This window comes from Pongo abelii, chromosome 1 (genome assembly GCF_028885655.2).
Source record: "Pongo abelii isolate AG06213 chromosome 1, NHGRI_mPonAbe1-v2.0_pri, whole genome shotgun sequence".
Taxonomy (NCBI): domain Eukaryota; kingdom Metazoa; phylum Chordata; class Mammalia; order Primates; family Hominidae; genus Pongo; species Pongo abelii.
In genome coordinates this window covers 97,161,844-97,179,655 of record NC_071985.2, presented here as the reverse complement: position 1 = coordinate 97,179,655, position 17,812 = coordinate 97,161,844, and the positions used below count along the sequence as shown (strand labels likewise).

Sequence of the window (17,812 nt, the reverse complement as noted above, 5' to 3'; positions counted from 1 at the left end):
CTTGAGACGATGAATCGGGTTATACTGATGGAATACTGAGGGATTTTTGCCAGTTCTTACCAGCGTATATCTATTTTCTTCTTTCCAGACCTTTTTTATCTTTAGGATTAGAGCAACCTGATATCCCAGTCAAAGCCTCAAGAATATCTGATATGTGTGTTAGCTGGACTGTGCTTGAAGGGGAACTGCTAGATGCATTAGAATCCTCACAGAAAATGTGATAAAGAGAAAGAAAGGGAGTCCCTAGGCTGCTTCTATAGGACCAGGAGGCTGCTGGAGAGTGAGAAGATGATTAACGGTATTAAGTTCTTCCTCTTTGCTGAGCACTGCTCCATGGGCTTTACATCCACCCATTCATCTCATCTTCTTAACAATTGCTGAAAAAGTCCAGGGAATGACAATTACAGGAGCATGCTGGGGACACAGCTAGTAATGCAGAGGCACATTTCTAACCCAGGCCCATGGGCCCCACATACCCATTCTCAACCACTACATTACCTTGTCCCCAAATAACAGGGAATCCAACCTTGGGGAGAGCAGGAGAAGGGCCCCATGGTTAGAGGAAAGAGCTGGAACAGAGGTGCTCAGGTGGGAGCCATCCTGGGCTGACAGAGGGGCAGAAAGAAGGGCTGGAGTGGTGTAAATGGAGCCCAGAAAGACAGGAGATGAGGTCTGAGGGGCAAGCAGAGGACAAGCCAACAAGGACTTTGCAAAATTTGGACTTTAAGCAGGATGGGAAGCCACTAAAAGGTTTTTAGTAAGGGATATGCCATGTTCATAGCAGCTTTACATGCTATTGTAAAGCTGAGAGTTCTCCCAAACGTAACCTATAGATTAGTGCAATCCCAATCCCAAAGTCCTTGCTGGAATTTTTGTAGAAATTGACAAATTAACTCTAAAAGTATATAGACAGGCCAAGAATAGCCAAGAGAATCATGAAAAAAAAAGACATGGGAGGATCTACAGTACTAGATGTTAAGATTTATCATAACAGCTCCGGTAACTAAGATACTGCCAAGCTGGTTCAAGGACAGTCACGTAGATCAACAGAACTAAATAGAGGCCTGAGAAAAAGACACACATGTGTGGTATATTTATTCGGTGACAAAAGTGGCACTGCTGAGCACAAGCTTTTCAGTACATTTTATGGGATCAATTGGATGCTCATTCTCATGAAACTAGACCACACAAGCAGACAAAATGACAATTCCAAGTGGATTATAGGTCTAACTGTGGAAAGTAAAGTCATAAAGCCTCAATAACATATGCAAAGATATTCAAGACTTCAGTCTTGAAGATTTACTTCTATATTTTCTTGTAAGATTTTTAGTTTTAGCTCTTATGTGTAGGGCTGTGACCTATTTTGAGTTAATTTGTGTGTATGAAGGAAGGAAGGGGTCCAGCTTCATTATTTTGCATGTGGCTGTCCACTTGTCCCAGCACCATTTGTTGGAAAGACTATTCTTTCTCCATTGAATTGGCTTGGTGGGCTTGTTGAAAATTAATTGACTATGAATGTGAAGGCTGAGAATACTTTATCATGAACTGTTAGCTTCACCCATGTAAAGATATCTTCTCTCTGCTCTGCCTCTTGTCAAAATCTGACATGACTCTTGCTCAAAACAAGCTTTGTTTCCTGAGTTCCGTGGCCTTGTCTCATGTGGAGTAATCATGTCCCATTAACCCCCTCCCCACCCCCACTCCACCTCCACCCTGTGGGCCACCGCCCTGCCCTTTCCCAGCTGTTTTATCATCTGCTTTTTCAATTAGGACTATGTTTAAAACATTTCCCCAATTCTTAAATATTTTTTGAGTGATTGATTCCAAATAGCTACATTATATGGAATTCCTGAGCCATTCTGACTCACAACACTTCTGACGCCAAATGTGTGGGGGTTATATTTCCTTTTTTTAAAAATCCCCACACCAACCAATTCTCCAACACTCTGAACACCATTGGGGTGTCGTGCAATTCCATTCTGATCCTAACTACCCAGAGTTAGCACAGACCCCACAAGGTGAAGGCTCAGCCCCACAACACTGCCCCCACTTCAGATGCCAGTCGCAGCACCTGACCGCCCATACTTCTGACTGACTGGCTAATACTGGAGGTTCCTACAAACCCCCTCCTCAGGTTAGATAATCTGCTACAAGAGTTCACGGGACTCCAGGAGGCACTTTACTCATGATTACTGGTTTATTACAAAGAATACAACTCAGGAAAAGCCACGTGGAAGAGACACACAGGGCCATGTATGAGGGGCAGCACCGAGCTCCCAGGCCCACTCCAGGCACCCACCCTTCTGGCACCCCACCCGCTCAGCAGCCTGACAGCTCTCTGAGCCCCATTGTTTGGGGTTTCTATGGCAGTCACTTTATTTAGTCATGGTTGATTAAATAATTGGCCACTGGTAATTGAAGTCCTTCCCCAGCTCTCTGGAGGCCCAGCGTGGGGCTGAAAGCTCCAACCCTCTAATCACATGGTTGTTTCCTCTGGCAACCAGCCCCATCCTGAAGCTATCTAGGGGTCCACCAAGAGCCACCTCATTAGCACACACTCAGTATGGCTGGAAGGGGATTGTTATGAATAATGAAGGATGCTCCCTCACCCCTGTGGTTCAGGAGATTCCAAGGATTTCAGACGCTCAGTGTCAGGAACAGGGACAAAGACCAAATGTCCATTTCGTATCATCACAGGGATTCCATGTGTATAGGCATCAAGATTTACATAACCCACCATTACTAAAAATTTAATTATTTTAATTTGTTCCTGTTTCTACCAACTTGATTAACAATTGTATCCCCAATATACTATTTTATGCCGTGTCCTCTGGTAAGCATTGGAGAGAGAAAAGAATACAAATTAAGTAAGAAAAGCCCTCTGCCTTTCAGAAGCTTTTGGTGAAGATCTCTTTTTTCAGCAGGTGCAAGATTGGTGCCCGACGTGGGACTCACAACCTGAAGAAGGGCAGGAACCACGAAGGACCCAGCCACGTGGTACTGCCTCCAGCGACAAACAGGGCGAGGTGGGTGCTCGGTGGCGCCACCGTGTGGAAGCTTGGGAAACAGAAAACCAATTCTCTGCGCTCAGGGCCAGAGTTTTGTCCTGGGCCTCTGACTGGGGCCAATTGTAACAGGAACAGTCCTGACTGTAAGTCAGAATCCTACAGTCCCCCTTGGCCAGGGAGCCTTCCTGGAGTCCCCCCTCCCCCGCACTGCTTTCTCCAGCTTGCCAGTTTTAACCTACACTGCCCGGCCTCGTCTTAAAATTGGGCGAGATGAGGAACGATCATTGCCAACTTGAAATTTGGTTGAACAGATAAATTTCTCAGGGTACGCATGGGTCACTTCCCAGCACTGTCTGTGTATGTGGCCTCCGAGAAAGCAACCTCCTTTATCAGGCTAACAGAATTGACAGTAAATCCTCCCAGCAAACCCATTCGACAGGATGGTGGGCGTTAGTCCAAACTGCACCATTTTGTAAGCCCCCTGCCATTTTGCAGACCCTGGTCAAAGTGAAACATTCCATGTGGATTCGGGCCACGAGAAACATCCTGCCTAACCACCTGACCACAAGGCACAAGAGCATCCTTATCATACCCTGCCAGGCAAAGGCCCAACTGGAGGAACATCCCTATCATATCCTGCGGGTCAAAGGTCCAAGAAACAGCCTATCACATCCCGCTGGAAAAAGGTCCAAACCACCTGATCATAGGAACATCTTATCAATATGCTCCCAGTGAGCTAGCCATACTGCCCAGACCCCCACCTAGACCTATAAATTACCCCAGCCTGTAAGCGGCAGGGGGCTCTGGCATTAAGCTTGTCCCCCACCTCCTCAGGTGTTGTGCTGGATATAAAACGTGCATTTCCATAGAGCTGCCGACTCTCTGTATGTCTTTCTTTAACCCTTGCCTTCCCTTCAAAATCTAACAGTGGGATCACAGGCTCTGGGCTGCAGCTGGGTGTTCTCATCCTCCAGTGTGGATGGCTCACAGCAGAACTGAGTCCTAATAATCTCTTGTGAATGCTGTGGAACTCACTCTCTGTCTCTCTGTCCCACTCCCCCAACTGCTGCTCGAGTCCAGAGATGCAGCCGGCCAACACCACCCAGAAGGACCCCAAACAGAACAGCTGGCTGTGTCGGAACATTCCCGTGGCTCCCTCTGCCCTGTCCCTCTCACCGTGGCTCCTGGAAGTGCTCTATGGCCTATTGAAAGGATGCCCTGACAAAGCTTCCCCGGGTTCCCCCACCTGAAAAGTGATTTCTCCTCTTCCGAATTCCCACACACTTTACCTGAACCTTTCTGAAGACACCTGCCACACTCGCTAGTTCGGCCAATGTTTATGGAGTACTCTGCACTGGAGGCTGGGGGCACATATAAGACATGGCTAGGCGGCAGCAAACATAGCATATGTGTGGCCAGGGCTGTCACTGAGACACGCAGGGACATGGGGATGATGGCTCTGCCTGGAGAAGGTTTCACAGAGAAAGTGACCACTGAACTGCTTGGGGACCTGGGGGCTTCCGGGCTCTGTCCCACTCCACTCTGTCACCACCCAGTGCCTTATATTGGAGTTCTCTCCTGGGGCCAGAGCATTGCTCAAAGCATGGTCCACATCCACTCCATCTCCCTGCCTCCCTGACACCCGCACACCCAGAACAGAGTCAGCACTCACAGCATAAATGAATGGATAAAATACAGCAAAAAGAACAAATTGCTTTCTGTCCTCTTCCCCCAGCAACTTGAGATCTTCTAGAGACCCAGGAGTACGTTGCTTCTACCTCAGACTGGGGAGAGGGGAGCTCCCCAAAAAGATGGAGGAGATGAAGATATCAACCAGCCAAATTCCTGTTCACGACCAGCCTGTTGTGAGCTCTCCTAGAGGATCAGCAGTGGCTGGGAGGTTGGATGTGTGATAGGATGGGGTGGGTTTATGGAGAGTGTTTGTTCCAGACATGACACAGGGGAAAGGCTCACAGTGTTCAACCTGATGAGCAGGTGCAAAAGATAAGACCCCTATTAAAGCTAATTTGCTAAGATTTTGATTTTAGCAAAAACAAATGATCAGTTTTTTGGATGTCTCAAATATGTTTGAAATTTATGGAGAGGTTCCAAGATGGCCGAATAGGAACAGCTCCAGTCTACAGCTCCCAGCGAAGCAGAAGACAGGTGATTTCTGCATTTCCAACTGAAGTACCTGGTTCATCTCACTGGGGCTTGTCAGACAGTGGGAGCAAGACAGTGGGTGCAGCCCATGGAGCATGAGCTGAAGCAGGGCGAGGCATCGCCTCACCCAGGAAGCACAAGGGGCCGGGGAATACTTTTCATAGCCAAGGGAAGGCATGACAGGTGGCACCTGGAAAATCAGGTCACTCCAACCCTAATACTGTGCTTTTCCAGTGGTCTTAGCAAACGGCACACCAGGAGATCATATCCTGCGCTTGGCTCGGATAGTCCCACACCCACGGAGCCTTGCTCACTGCTAGCACAGCAGACTGATATCGAACTGCAAGGCGGCAGTGAAGCTGAGGGCAGGACGCCTGCCATTGCTGAGGCTTGAGTAGGTAAACAAAGGGGCCGGGAAGCTCGAACTGGGTGGAGCCCACCACAGCTCAAGGAGTCCTGCCTGCCTCGGTAGATTCCACCTCTGCGCGCAGGGCATAGCTGAACAAAAGGCAGCAGAAACTTCTGCAGGCTTAAACGTCTCTGTATGCCAGCTTTGAAGAGAGTAGTGGTTCTCCAAGCACGGAGTTTGAGATCTGAGAACTGACAGACTGCCTCCTCAAGTGGGTCCTTGACCCCCAAGTAGCCTAACTGGGAGGCACCTCCCAGCAGGGGCCAACTGACACCTCATACAGCCAGGTGCCCCTCTGAGACAAAGCTTCCAGAGGAACAATCAGGCACCAACATTTGCCGTTCTGCAATATTTGCTGTTCTGCAGCCTCCACTGGTGATACCCAGGCAAACAGCGTCTGGAGTGGACCTCCAGCAAATTCCAACAGACCTGCAGCTGAGGGTCCTGACTGTTAGAAGGAAAACTAACAAACAGAAAGGACATCCACGCCAAAACTCCATCTGTACGTCACCATCATCAAAGACCAAAGGTAGATAAAACCACAAAGATGGGGAGAAACCGGAGCAGAAAAGCTGAAAACTCTAAAAATCAGAGCACCTCTTCTCCTCCAAAGGAACGCGGCTCCTCACCAGCAACGGAACAAAGTTGGACAGAGAATGACTTTGACGAGTTGAGAGAAGAAGGCTTCAGATGATCAGTAATAACAAACTTCTCCGAGCTAAAGGAGGATGTTCAAACCCATTGCAAAGAAGCTAAAAACTTTGAAAAAAGATTAAACGAATGGCTTACTAGAATAAACAGCATAGAGAAGACCTTAAATGACCTGATGGAGCTGAAAACCATGGCACGAGAACCACATGACTCATGCACAAGCTTCAGTAGCCAATTCAATCAACAGGAAGAAAGGGTAGCAGTGATTGCAGATCAAATGAATGAAATGAAGCGAGAAGAGAAGTTTACAGAAAAAAGAGTAAAAAGAAACAAACAAAACCTCCAAGAAATATGGGACTATGTGAAAAGACCAAATCTACATCTGATTGGTGTATATGAAAGTGACGGGGAGAATGGAACCAAGTTGGAAAACACTCTGCAGGATATTATCCAGGAGAACTTCCCCAACCTAGCAAGGCAGGCCAACATTCAAATTCAGGAAATACAGACAGTGCCACAAAGATACTCCTCAAAAAGAGCAACTCCAAGACACATAATTGTCAGATTCACCAAAGTTGAAATGAAGGAAAATATCTTAAGGGCAGCCAGAGAGAAAGGTCAGGGTACCCACAAAGGGAAGCCCATCAGACTAACAGCGGATCTCTTGGCAGAAACTCTACAAGCCAGAAGAGAGTGGGGACCAATATTCAACATTCTTAAAGAAAAGAATTTTCAACCCACAATTTCATATCCAGCCAAACTTAGCTTTATATGTGAAGGAGAAATAAAATCCTTTACAGACAAGCAAATGCTGAGAGATTTTGTCACCACCAGGCCTGCCTTACAAGACCTCCTAAAGGACACACTAAACATGGAAAGGAACAACCAGTACCAGCCACTGAAAAAACATGACAAATTGTAAAGACCATCAATGCTAGGAAGAAACTGCATCAACTAACGAGCAACATAACCAGCTAACATCATAATGACAGGATCAAATTCACACATAACAATATTAACCTTAAATGTAAATGGGCTAAATGCTCCAATTAAAAGACACAGACTGGCAAATTGGATAAAGAGTCAAGACCCATCAGTGTGCTGTATTCAGGAGACCCATCTCACGTGCAGAGATACATATAGGCTCAAAATAAAGGGATGAAGAAAGACCTACCAAGCAAAAGGAAAGCAAAAAAAAGCAGGAGTTGCAATCCTAGTCTCTGATAAAACAGACTTTAAACCAACAAACATCAGAAGCCAAAAAGAAGACCATTACATAATGGTAAAGGGATCAATTCATCAAGAAGAGCTAACTATCCTAAATATATATGCACCCAATACAGGAGCACCCAGATTCATAAAGCAAGTTCTTAGAGACCTACAAAGAGACTTGGACTTCCACACAATAATAATGGGAGATTTAATACCCCACTGTCAACATTAGACAGATCAATGAGACAGAAAGTTAGCAAGGATATCCAGGAGTTGAACTCAGCTCTGCACCAAACGGACCTAATAGACATCTACAGAACTCTCCACCCCACATCAACAGAATATGCATTCTTCTCAGCACCACATCATATTTATTCCAAAAATGACCACATAGTTGCAAGTAAAGCACTCCTCAGCAAATGTAAAAGAACAGAAATTATAACAAACTGTCTCTCAGAGCACAGTGCAATCAAACTAGAACTCAGGACTAACAATCTCACTCAGAACCACTCAACTACATGGAAACTGAACAACCTGCTCCTGAATGACTACTGGGTACATAATCAAATGAAGGCAGAAATAAAGATGTTCTTTGAAACCAATGAGAACAAAGACACAACACACCAGAATCACTGGGACGCATTTAAAGCAGTGTGTAGAGGGAAATTTAGAGCACTAAATGCCCAGAAGAGAAAGCAGGAAAGTTCTAAAATTGACACCCTAACATCACAATTAAAAGAACTAGAGAAGCAAGAGCAAACACATTCAAAAGCTAGCAGAAGGCAAGAAATAACTAAGATCAGAGCAGAACTGAAGGAAACAGAGACACAAAAAACCCTTCAAAAAATCAATGGATCCAGGAGCTGGTTTTTTGAAAAAATCAACAAAATTGATAGACCACTAGCAAGACTAATGAAGAAGAAAAGAGAGAAGAATCAAATAGACGCAATAAAAAATGATAAAGGGGATATCACCACCGATCCCACAAAAATACAAACTACCATTAGAGAATACTATAAACACCTCTATGCAAATAAACTAGAAAATCTAGAAGAAATGGATAAATTCCTGGACACATATAGCCTCCCAAGACTAAACCAGGAAGAAGGTGGATTCCTGAATAGACCAATAACAGGCTCTGAAATTGAGGCAATAATTAATAGCCTACCAACCAAAAAAAGTCCATGACCAGACAGATTCACAACTGAATTCTACCAGAGCTACAAAGAGGAGCTGGTACCATTCCTTCTGAAACTATTCCAATCAATAGAAAAAGAGGGAATCCTCCCTAACTCATTTTATGAGGCCAGCATCATCCTGATACCAAAGCCTGGCAGAGACACAACAAAAAAAAAAGGAGAATATTAGGCCAATATCCCTGATGAACATCGATGGAAAAATCCTCAATAAAATACTGGCAAACCGAATCCAGCAGCACATCAAAAAGCTTACCCACCATAATCAAGTGGGCTTCATCCCTGGGATGCAAGGCTGGTTCAACATACACAAATCATTAAATGTAATCCATCATATAAACAGAACCAAAGACAAAATCCACATGATTATCTCAATAGACGCAGAAAAGGCCTTTGACAAAATTCAACAGCCCTTCATGCTAAAAACTCTCAATAAATTAGTTATTGATGGGACGCATCTCAAAATAATAAGAGCTATTTATGACAAGCCCACAGCCAATATCATACTAAATTGGCGAAAACTGGAAGCATTCCCTTTGAAAACTGGCACAAGACAGGGATGCCCTCTCTCACCACTCCTATTCAATATAATGTTGGAAGTTCTGGCCAGGGCAATCAGGCAGGAGAAAGAAATAAAGGGTATTCAATTAGGAAAAGAGGAAGTCAAATTGTCCCTGTTTGCAGATGATATGATTGTATATCTAGAAAACCCCATCGTCTCAGCCCAAAATCTCCTTAAGCTGATAAGCAACTTCAGCAAAGTCTCAGGATACAAAATCAATGTACAAAAATCACAAGCATTCTTATACACCAACAACAGACAAACAGAGAGCCAAATCATGAGTGAATTCCCATTCACAGTTGCTTCAAAGAGAATAAAATACCTAAGAATCCAACTTACGAGGGATGTGAAGGACCTCTTCTAGGAGAACTACAAATCACTGTTCAACGAAATAAAAGAGGACACAAACAAATGGAAGAACATTCCATGCTCATGGATAGGAAGAATCAATATTGTGAAAATGGCCATACTGCCCAAGGTAATTTATACATTCAATGCCATCCCCATCAAGCTACCAATGACTTTCTTCACAGAATTGGGGAAAAAAAACTACTTTAAAGTTCATATGGCACCAAAAAAGAGCCCACATTGCCAAGACAATCCTAAGCCAAAAGAACAAAGCTGGAGGCATCACACTACCTGACTTCAAACTATACTACAAGGCTACAGTAACCAAAACAGCATGGTACTGGTACCAAAACACAGATATAGACCAATGGAACAGAACAGAGCCCTCAGAAATAATACCACACATCTACAACCATCTGATCTTTGACAAACCTGACAAAAACAAGAAACAGGGAAAGGATTCCCTATTTAATAAATGGTGCCGGGAAAACTTGCTAGCCATATGTAGAAAGCTGAAATTGGATCCTTTCCTTACACCTTATACAAAAATTAATTCAAGATGGATTAAAGACTTAAATGTTAGACCTAAAACCATAAAAACCCTAGAAGGAAACCTAGGCAATACCATTCAGGACATAGGCATGGGCAAAGACTTCATGTCTAAAACACCAAAAGCAATGGCAACAAAAGCCAAAATTGACAAATGGGATCTAATTAAACTAAAGAGCTTGTGCACAGCAAAAGAAACTACCATCAGACTGAACAGGAAACCTACAGAATGGGAGAAAATTTTTGCAATCTACTAATCTGACAAAGGGCTAATATCCAGAATCTACAAATAATGCAAACAAATTTACAAGAAAAAAACAAACAACCCCATCAAAAAGTGGGCAAAGAATATGAACAGACACTTTTCAAAAGAAGCATTTATGCAGCCAACAGACACATGAAAAAATGCTCATCATCACTGGCCATCAGAGAAATGCAAATCAAAACCACAATGAGTTACCATCTCACACCAGTTAGAATGGCAATCATTAAAAAGTCAGGAAACAACAGGTGCTGGAGAGGATGTGGAGAAATAGGAACACTTTTACACTGTTGGTGGGACTGTAAACTAGTTCAACCATCGTGGAAGACAGTATGGTGATTCCTCAGGGATCTAGAACTAGAAATACCATTTGACCCAGCCATCCCATTACTGGGCATATACCCAAAGGATTATAAATCATGCTGCTGTAAAGACACATGCACACGTATGTTTATTGCGGCACTATTCACAATAGCAAAGACTTGGGACCAACCCAAATGTCCATCAATGATAGACTGGATTAAGAAAATGTGGCACATATACACCATGGAATACTATGCAGCCATAAAAAATGATGAGTTCATGTCCTTTGCAGGGACATGGATGAAGCTGGAAACCATCATTCTCAGCAGATCATTGCAAGGACAGAAAACCAAACACCTCATGTTCTCACTCATAGGTGGGAATTGAACAATAAGAACACTTGGACACAGGAAGGGGAACATCACACACTGGGGCCTGTCGTGGGGTCGGGGCAGCGGGGAGAGATAGCATCAGGAGATATACCTAATGTAAATGATGAGTTAATGGGTGCAGCACACCAACATGGCACATGTATACATATGTAACAAGCCCATACGTTGTGCACATGTACCCTAGAACTTAAAGTACAATAATAATTTTTTAGAAAAGGTTAATTATCTAATACAGATTATATAATTAATTTAATAAAGAACCTCAATACACAAAAAAGAAATTTATGTGTATTCTCTACGGTTGGGCACAAATTTATGAATGCACATGTGTATAAATAAATTTAAGTGTGTCCTTCAAATATTTTGTATCAGGAATCAGCAAATTATGGTCTTAAAGCCAAATCCAGGTGGCCAACCGATTCTGGAGATTAGTGTTTATTAGAAACAGCCTTTGTCATCCACGGGGCCCTTATGTCCAGGGCTGCTTCTGGGCTGTGGCAGCATCTGCCCGTCTTGCTCTGCGCAATTACTGGTGTTTTGTTATCTGATGACTCTGTTGAGTTCCTGGGCAGACTCTGCAAAAACCTGCCAAGTGATATAAATTTGTCAGTTTTCATTAATTTCTTTCAATGTTTGCTTTGTATAATTCAATATTATGTTCTTGTGTATATAAGGATAAGACTATTGCCAGGTGCAGTGGCTCACAACTGTAATCCCAGCACTTTGGGGGGCCGAGGCAGGTGGATCACTTGAGGTCAGGAGTTGGAGACCAGCCTGGCCAACATGATGAAACCCCATTTCTATTAAAAATACAAAAATTAGCTGGACATAGTGGCGGGTGCCTGTAATCCCAGCTACTCAGAAGGCCGAGGCAGGAGAATCGCTTGAACCCAGGAGGAGGAGGTTGCAGTGAGCCAAGATGACACCATTGCACTCTAGCCTGGGCTGCAAGAGGAAAAGTCTGTCTCATAAAAAAAAAAAAAAAAAAAATTTAAAAAAAAAAAACAAGAAAGAAAAGAAAAGATAAGACTATTGCCTCTTGGTGACTTGCACACTAATCAATAAGAAATATTCTTCTTTTTCATTTAATCCATTTTCTTAGAATTCTTTGTTGTCTTGTATTAATATTGTTGTCCCTGATTCCTTTTGTATTGCATTTCTTCTCTTCCTTTTTTTTTCTAAACAATGATGATACATAACTCAAAATGAATCATAGACCTAAATGCAAAACACAATATTACAAAACTCCTAGATGGTAGCATAAGAGGAAATTTGATCATCTTGGTTTTGGTGATGACTTTTTAGATGCAACACCAAGGCACAATCCATGAAAGAAAGAATTCATAAGCTGGACTTCTTTAAAATTAAACATTTCTGCTTTGTGAAAGATATTGTCAAGAGAATGAAAAGATAAGCCACAGACTGGGAGAAAATATTTACAAAAGACATATCAGACAAAGGAGTGTTATCCAAAACATACAAAGAACTCTTAAAACTCAACGATAAGAACACAAACCAAACAATTAGATAATGGGCCGAAGACCTTAACAGACATCTCATCAAAGAAGATACTGCAGGTGACAAATAAGCATATCAGAAGATGCTCCACATCATATGTCCTCAAGGAAATGCAAATTAAAACAACAATGAGATACCAGTACACACTTATGAGAATGGCCAAAATCTGGAACACTGACAACACCAAATGCTGAAGAAGGATGTAGAGCAACAGGAGCTCTCATTCATTGATGGCAGGAACACAAAATAGTGCAGCCACTTTGGAAGACAGTTTGGTGCTTTCTTAAAAAACTAAACATACTCTTACCATAGGATCCAGAAATCACACTCTTCGGGATTTACCCAAAATAGTTGAAAACTTATGTCCACACAAAAACCTGCATACACATGTATATGAATATATTGCACAGTGGTGAAGTTCGGGCTTTTAATGTAGCCATCCTAAACAGCATGCATTGTACCCACTAAGAAATGTCTCATCCTTCACCCACCGCCTGACCTCTCGCCCTTCACAGTCTCCAGTGTCTATGATTCTACTCTCTCTCTCTACCTCCATCTGTGTGCATGATGTACCTCCCACTTACACATGAGGGTGCACAGTATTTGACTTCCTGTTTCTGAGTAATTTCACTTAAGATAATAGCCTCCAGTTCCATCCAGGTTGCTGCAAAAAGCATCATTTCATTCTTTTTATGGTTGAGTAGTAGTCCTCTCTCTCTCTCTCTCTCTCTCTGTGTGTGTGTGTGCGTGCGTGTGTGTGTGTGTGTGTGTGTGCGTGTGTGTGTGTGTGTGTATCTTTTGCCACTAAAAGTAATATTGCCATCATATGGGAAACTGGGAGAGGGAGAAACAGGTCCCCCCTGGTTACATAAGAACTGACAGAGAAGGAAGTTGAAGAAAGATGATGGGTGGAGAAAATAGGTCCCACCTAGGGAGACATCACATCAGCTCTATGGAGCCCCAGAGTGCTTAAGGGGCTGGCACTAAATGAACCAGGACCTCTTGCGGCCTACAAGGAACATTGTAAGGGGGTAGCAGAAAAAGTCCATTTCAGTGATTCATCATCTCCCTTTCCTCACCATGTCCCAGGGATTCCCATGCCTTCCCAACCCTCTGCCCCTACCTGGGTCAGCCTTTCCACAGCAGGTTAGGGCACATTATAGCCAAGGGCACAACTCCCATCTCCTACATAGTCTGTTTTGCATAGAAGGAGGAAAAACACTGAAGACTTTCTGGGAAGTTAGTGCCATGGGGCAGGAAAGAACTTTTCCCACTCCCTGCCTCCAGGCTCATTCCACGGGGATCACTCCACCACTAAACCTAGATAGTGAGGCCCCTGACACCAGTCCCGCCACCTAAATCCAGGGCTTCTGTGAGGGGCTGACCAATGGTTAGCAATGAATTAACCCTGCTTCCCTCCCTGGACTTTGAGTTCCCACAGGGCAGACCCTGATGCGACCCAAGACCTATAGCACAAGGGATAAGAGTAAGGATTTGATTCAGGCTTTTCTTTGTTCATGATGATTTGTTGTGTTTACTAGCTGAGTAAACTGGGAACATCTCAACTTCTCCTTTCTTAAAATAGAGATTGCAGCACCTGCCTCTTAGGACTATGAGGGGAGGGTTGAGGAGGAGGCAGGAGCAGCAGGTATCTTGATGTTTAGACATTAAAATGTTCACTAAGCAGTGGGGGTCACAGAACAGGCTGTCACAACAAATGTGTGGAAGGACTGGGAGAGAGAATAAACAAGACCATGCTGCCTTCGGGAGTCTGAAACTCCATCCTCTTTGGGTCCTGAGGCCCAGTGCTCTTTTGTCCCATTTCCTGACCTGCTACTACACATGTACCGCTGCCTTACCCTCAAATCAAGGTTGAGCCAGAGAAGACTCCAAGTGAGGTCTCTGGGGTGGGGTGGGACCTGGTGACCTGGGACCCTGGCCAGAAATCCTGAGCACAGCCTCCTGGGTGTGTCCCACCCACCTGATGTGGGGCAAGGCTCCAAGAAACAGATGACAGAGGTGCCCCAGGCCTCCCAGCCCCTGGGGAGAGTCAGGCTGAGCCTTGTAAAGGACTGCTCTTTGTCCAAACACACACATCTCACTCATCCTTCTCTTCGTGATGCTTCCCAGCTCTGGTAAGTCTCACTTGCCTCTTTGTGTTTTCTAGAAGTGCCCAGTGCCCAGCCTGCCACGCTGCCTGTAGGAGGCTAAAGGGCTGTGGACAAATACTCAAAAGCTGGGGTCTAAGCCAGCTCTGCCACTAGCTGGGCTGTGTGACCTTCACTCAAGCCCGAGAGCCCACATCTGTACAACCAGGTGGCTGGACCAAACCTGTCTATTGCCCCTTTGGAGTCTTCTGAGACTACTCCTGTGGAAATGTCCCCAGTGGGACCTGAGCACAGGACCCCTTTCCTTCCTGTCTTCTTCCTCCCTGGATTCATACTCCTTTTGGGATCCCCATTGCTGAATCCCTTCCCCAGCTCCACCCCCACAGAGGGAGGAGAGCTAAGGGGCCCCTGCGAATGCTTTGGAGGCTCTCCAAACCCCCAGGCCTGGGACCTGTAAATTCTCAGTCCATCTCTGGGCACAGGGCTTGGCCTCTGGCCTTGGCCTTAGCCTCAGATTCAAAAAGCTTTGAGTGGCTTCTCTTAGTCAGCTGCTGGCACGGAGCTTTCTCCTGCATTGAGAGGTGTTGGGGGTTTATTGTCAGATGCCCACATGCGTTAGCCAAGGTCCTTTTCTGGTTCTTTGGAAAGTGTAGGAAGTGAGAGCTGCACTGTCCTATTTTTCAGGCTTGGGGTGCAGGCCAGCCCAGACCGACTACTGGCTGGAAGATCTGCTTTGGGAAGTCAGACCTTTTTATTTAAACAGGGTCAACCCTTGGTGATTCGGAGGGTGCAGATAATTCCCAAGAGCAGACATGAAGCAACTCCCACCTCACTCCCACCCCATCCAGCAGCTTAAGAACCAGGGAGTTATTTCTGTTCCTTGTAACAGAGGCCATTCCTGTTTCTCATTCCCAAGGGAATGCAGGAAGGGCCCCCTGTGCTCAGGACAGGACTGTGTTTCCTGCTCACACTCACATCCATGCTCACATGTGCACCTGGAGCCTGCACGCACAGTTTCATGCAGGGCTTGCACTTGAGTCAAGGTGGGGCCCACGGTGTCTGGTTCCTGAAGCAGCCCAGGAGGGTCAGACACCAGATCACCAAGGCCATTGTCCTGCCCCCATGACTCTCACCCTGACTGTGAAGCTAGAGGAGATGGATTTGGTGCTGTTTTAAGAGTAGGGTCTGCCATGTGCTGGCTGAGGCTGGGGGGTACCAGCTTAGTTCTTCCATGTGTTGCTGGCCCCCAACTCTCCCTGCTTCTCCCTCTCTGAAGCACTGCCCAGAGCTGGACTTCCACCATCCACCTGCATCTCCTCTTGGCCCTGGCCAGGATGAGCTAGGTCTCAGACTTGGTCCTACCCTCTCATTTTTGAACAACTTATCCCATCGCATTTAAAAAAAATCAAGTTCCTTCTGCTCCATCTTAGGGCTGTTTTTACTCTGTCCTCAGCCCTCCTTCTGACACCCCCACATAGAGACCTTAATTCAAACGAAGGTAAGAAATGATTGTCTTTATTTCCTGAAGCCTTTTTGAAAGCAAAGATGAGCAACACTCAAGCTGAGACGTCCACAATAGGCATGATCGACATGTTTCACAAATACACCAGACGTGATGACAAGATTGACAAGCCAAGCCTGCTGACGATGATGAAGGAGAACTTCCCCAATTTCCTCAGTGCCTGTGTGAGTTGGGGTCTACTTTCTCTATGTTGATTGGACCCTGGCATGACTGAGGATACATATTGCTATGTGGCCTTGGACAGGTCACCCTCATCCTCTGATTAAAAAGTCTCCCATTTGCAAATAGAGCTTTATTGCTTGGATCATATGGGAATCTAAGGATGGTAGGTGAAAAAGTATGAAAATGGGAAAGAGTTATACAGATATAAAGGAGGTTATTAGATGGTCAGCAAAGTGTGCAGCTTGAGGGCAGTGCACAGTGCCCTCCCAGCGCTCACTGACCCTCTTTCTCTGAGACTGAAACTCACATGCTCAGGTCCTGCTTCCCAAAGGCCTCATATCAACATCCCTGAGATTACTGGGAAAGGACTAGAAGTTCCATTGCTAGTAGAAATCAATAGCCCTCTTTGAAATAAAGAAAACTCATTAGCAAATCTGAAAAAAGCTGTGGGCTACTAGGTACCAAACGGTCTAGATGACCAACAGCAGGGAACCCAGAAGATGAGTTTGGTGGAAAAGGAGAAGAAAGGAGAGGAGGTCAGAGAAAGAAGAGAACAAATCGTGAGGGCCAATTTTGAGGCCCTGGGGTAGAACTAAGGTAGGCAGTGCCCTTAAAGGCTGGGGACAGGCAAGAGTGAGGCTGGGGCAGGGGACTTCTCACCCCAAGGTCACTTAACAGAGCGCCTCGGGACAGGACCTGCCTCCCATCCTGAGGTGTGAGACAAAAAGTCTCTCTAGAGAACTCCAGTGATAACACTCACGTCCTCACCCTAACTTCACCCACTCACCCTGTGCTCTCAGCCCTACCACCACACCTGTGCAGATCTAGGCACTGGTCTCTGTCTCTGCCTCCTCCTCTCCCCTCCCAGCCCAAAACTTGTTTGTGATTGAATTTTTCTTGTTTGTACGTTTTTCTCTTCACAGGACAAAAAGGGCATACATTACATGGCCACTGTCTTTGAGAAAAAGGACAAGAATGAGGATAAGAAGATTGATTTTTCTGAGTTTCTGTCCTTGCTGGGAGACATAGCCACAGACTACCACAAGCAGAGCCATGGAGCAGCGCCCTGTTTCAGGGGAAGCCAGTGACCCAGCCCCACCAAGGGGCCTCCAGAGACCCCAGGAACAATAAAGTGTCTCTTCCCACCAGACACTTGCCTTATTTCCTTCTTCTCTTTGGTGACCTACATTGTCAAAACTACCAATTCCAGGTTAACTTTGTTGGAGAATTTCCCCCACCCCCATCCAGTGGGTCAACCAGGAGTAATGTCCCTCCAGCAACGTTCCCCCTGTGGCCTCCAGCAGAGCTGAGCTCCCTCTCACACAGGTCCTGGTGTCCGCCTCTGCCCCCGCTCCCTAAATGCAGCCACCATGGCAGGTTCCAGGTGGAAGTTGGTAGAAGGCCTCCGCCAGGTCACAGCAATTCCCCTCCTTGTCAAGGCATGGAC

The 17,812-nt window shown here is 45.2% G+C and overlaps 1 protein-coding gene across 5 annotated transcripts; it reads left to right on the top strand.

Annotated features, from left to right (window-relative positions):
• Nucleotides 1–2,391: 2,391 nt before the first annotated feature.
• LOC103889141 (protein S100-A7) lies at nt 2,392–17,515 on the top strand. 5 transcript variants are annotated; one of them, XM_024237413.3, is made up of 4 exons: nt 2,409–2,833; nt 2,922–3,026; nt 16,210–16,367; nt 17,289–17,515. In XM_024237413.3, the coding sequence occupies exons 3-4, from the start codon at nt 16,227–16,229 to the stop codon at nt 17,451–17,453; spliced, it is 306 nt and encodes a 101-aa protein (XP_024093181.2). In that variant the 5' UTR covers nt 2,409–2,833; nt 2,922–3,026; nt 16,210–16,226; the 3' UTR covers nt 17,454–17,515. The 5 variants fall into 5 exon arrangements, 2 of the variants coding, with proteins under 2 accessions (XP_024093181.2, XP_054383628.1); XM_054527653.2 differs by having other exon boundaries at nt 2,411–2,833; nt 2,925–3,026; XR_008512158.1 differs by lacking the exons at nt 16,210–16,367; nt 17,289–17,515 and adding an exon at nt 4,744–6,542 and having other exon boundaries at nt 2,392–2,833.
• The last annotated feature ends 297 nt before the right edge of the window (nt 17,516–17,812 follow it).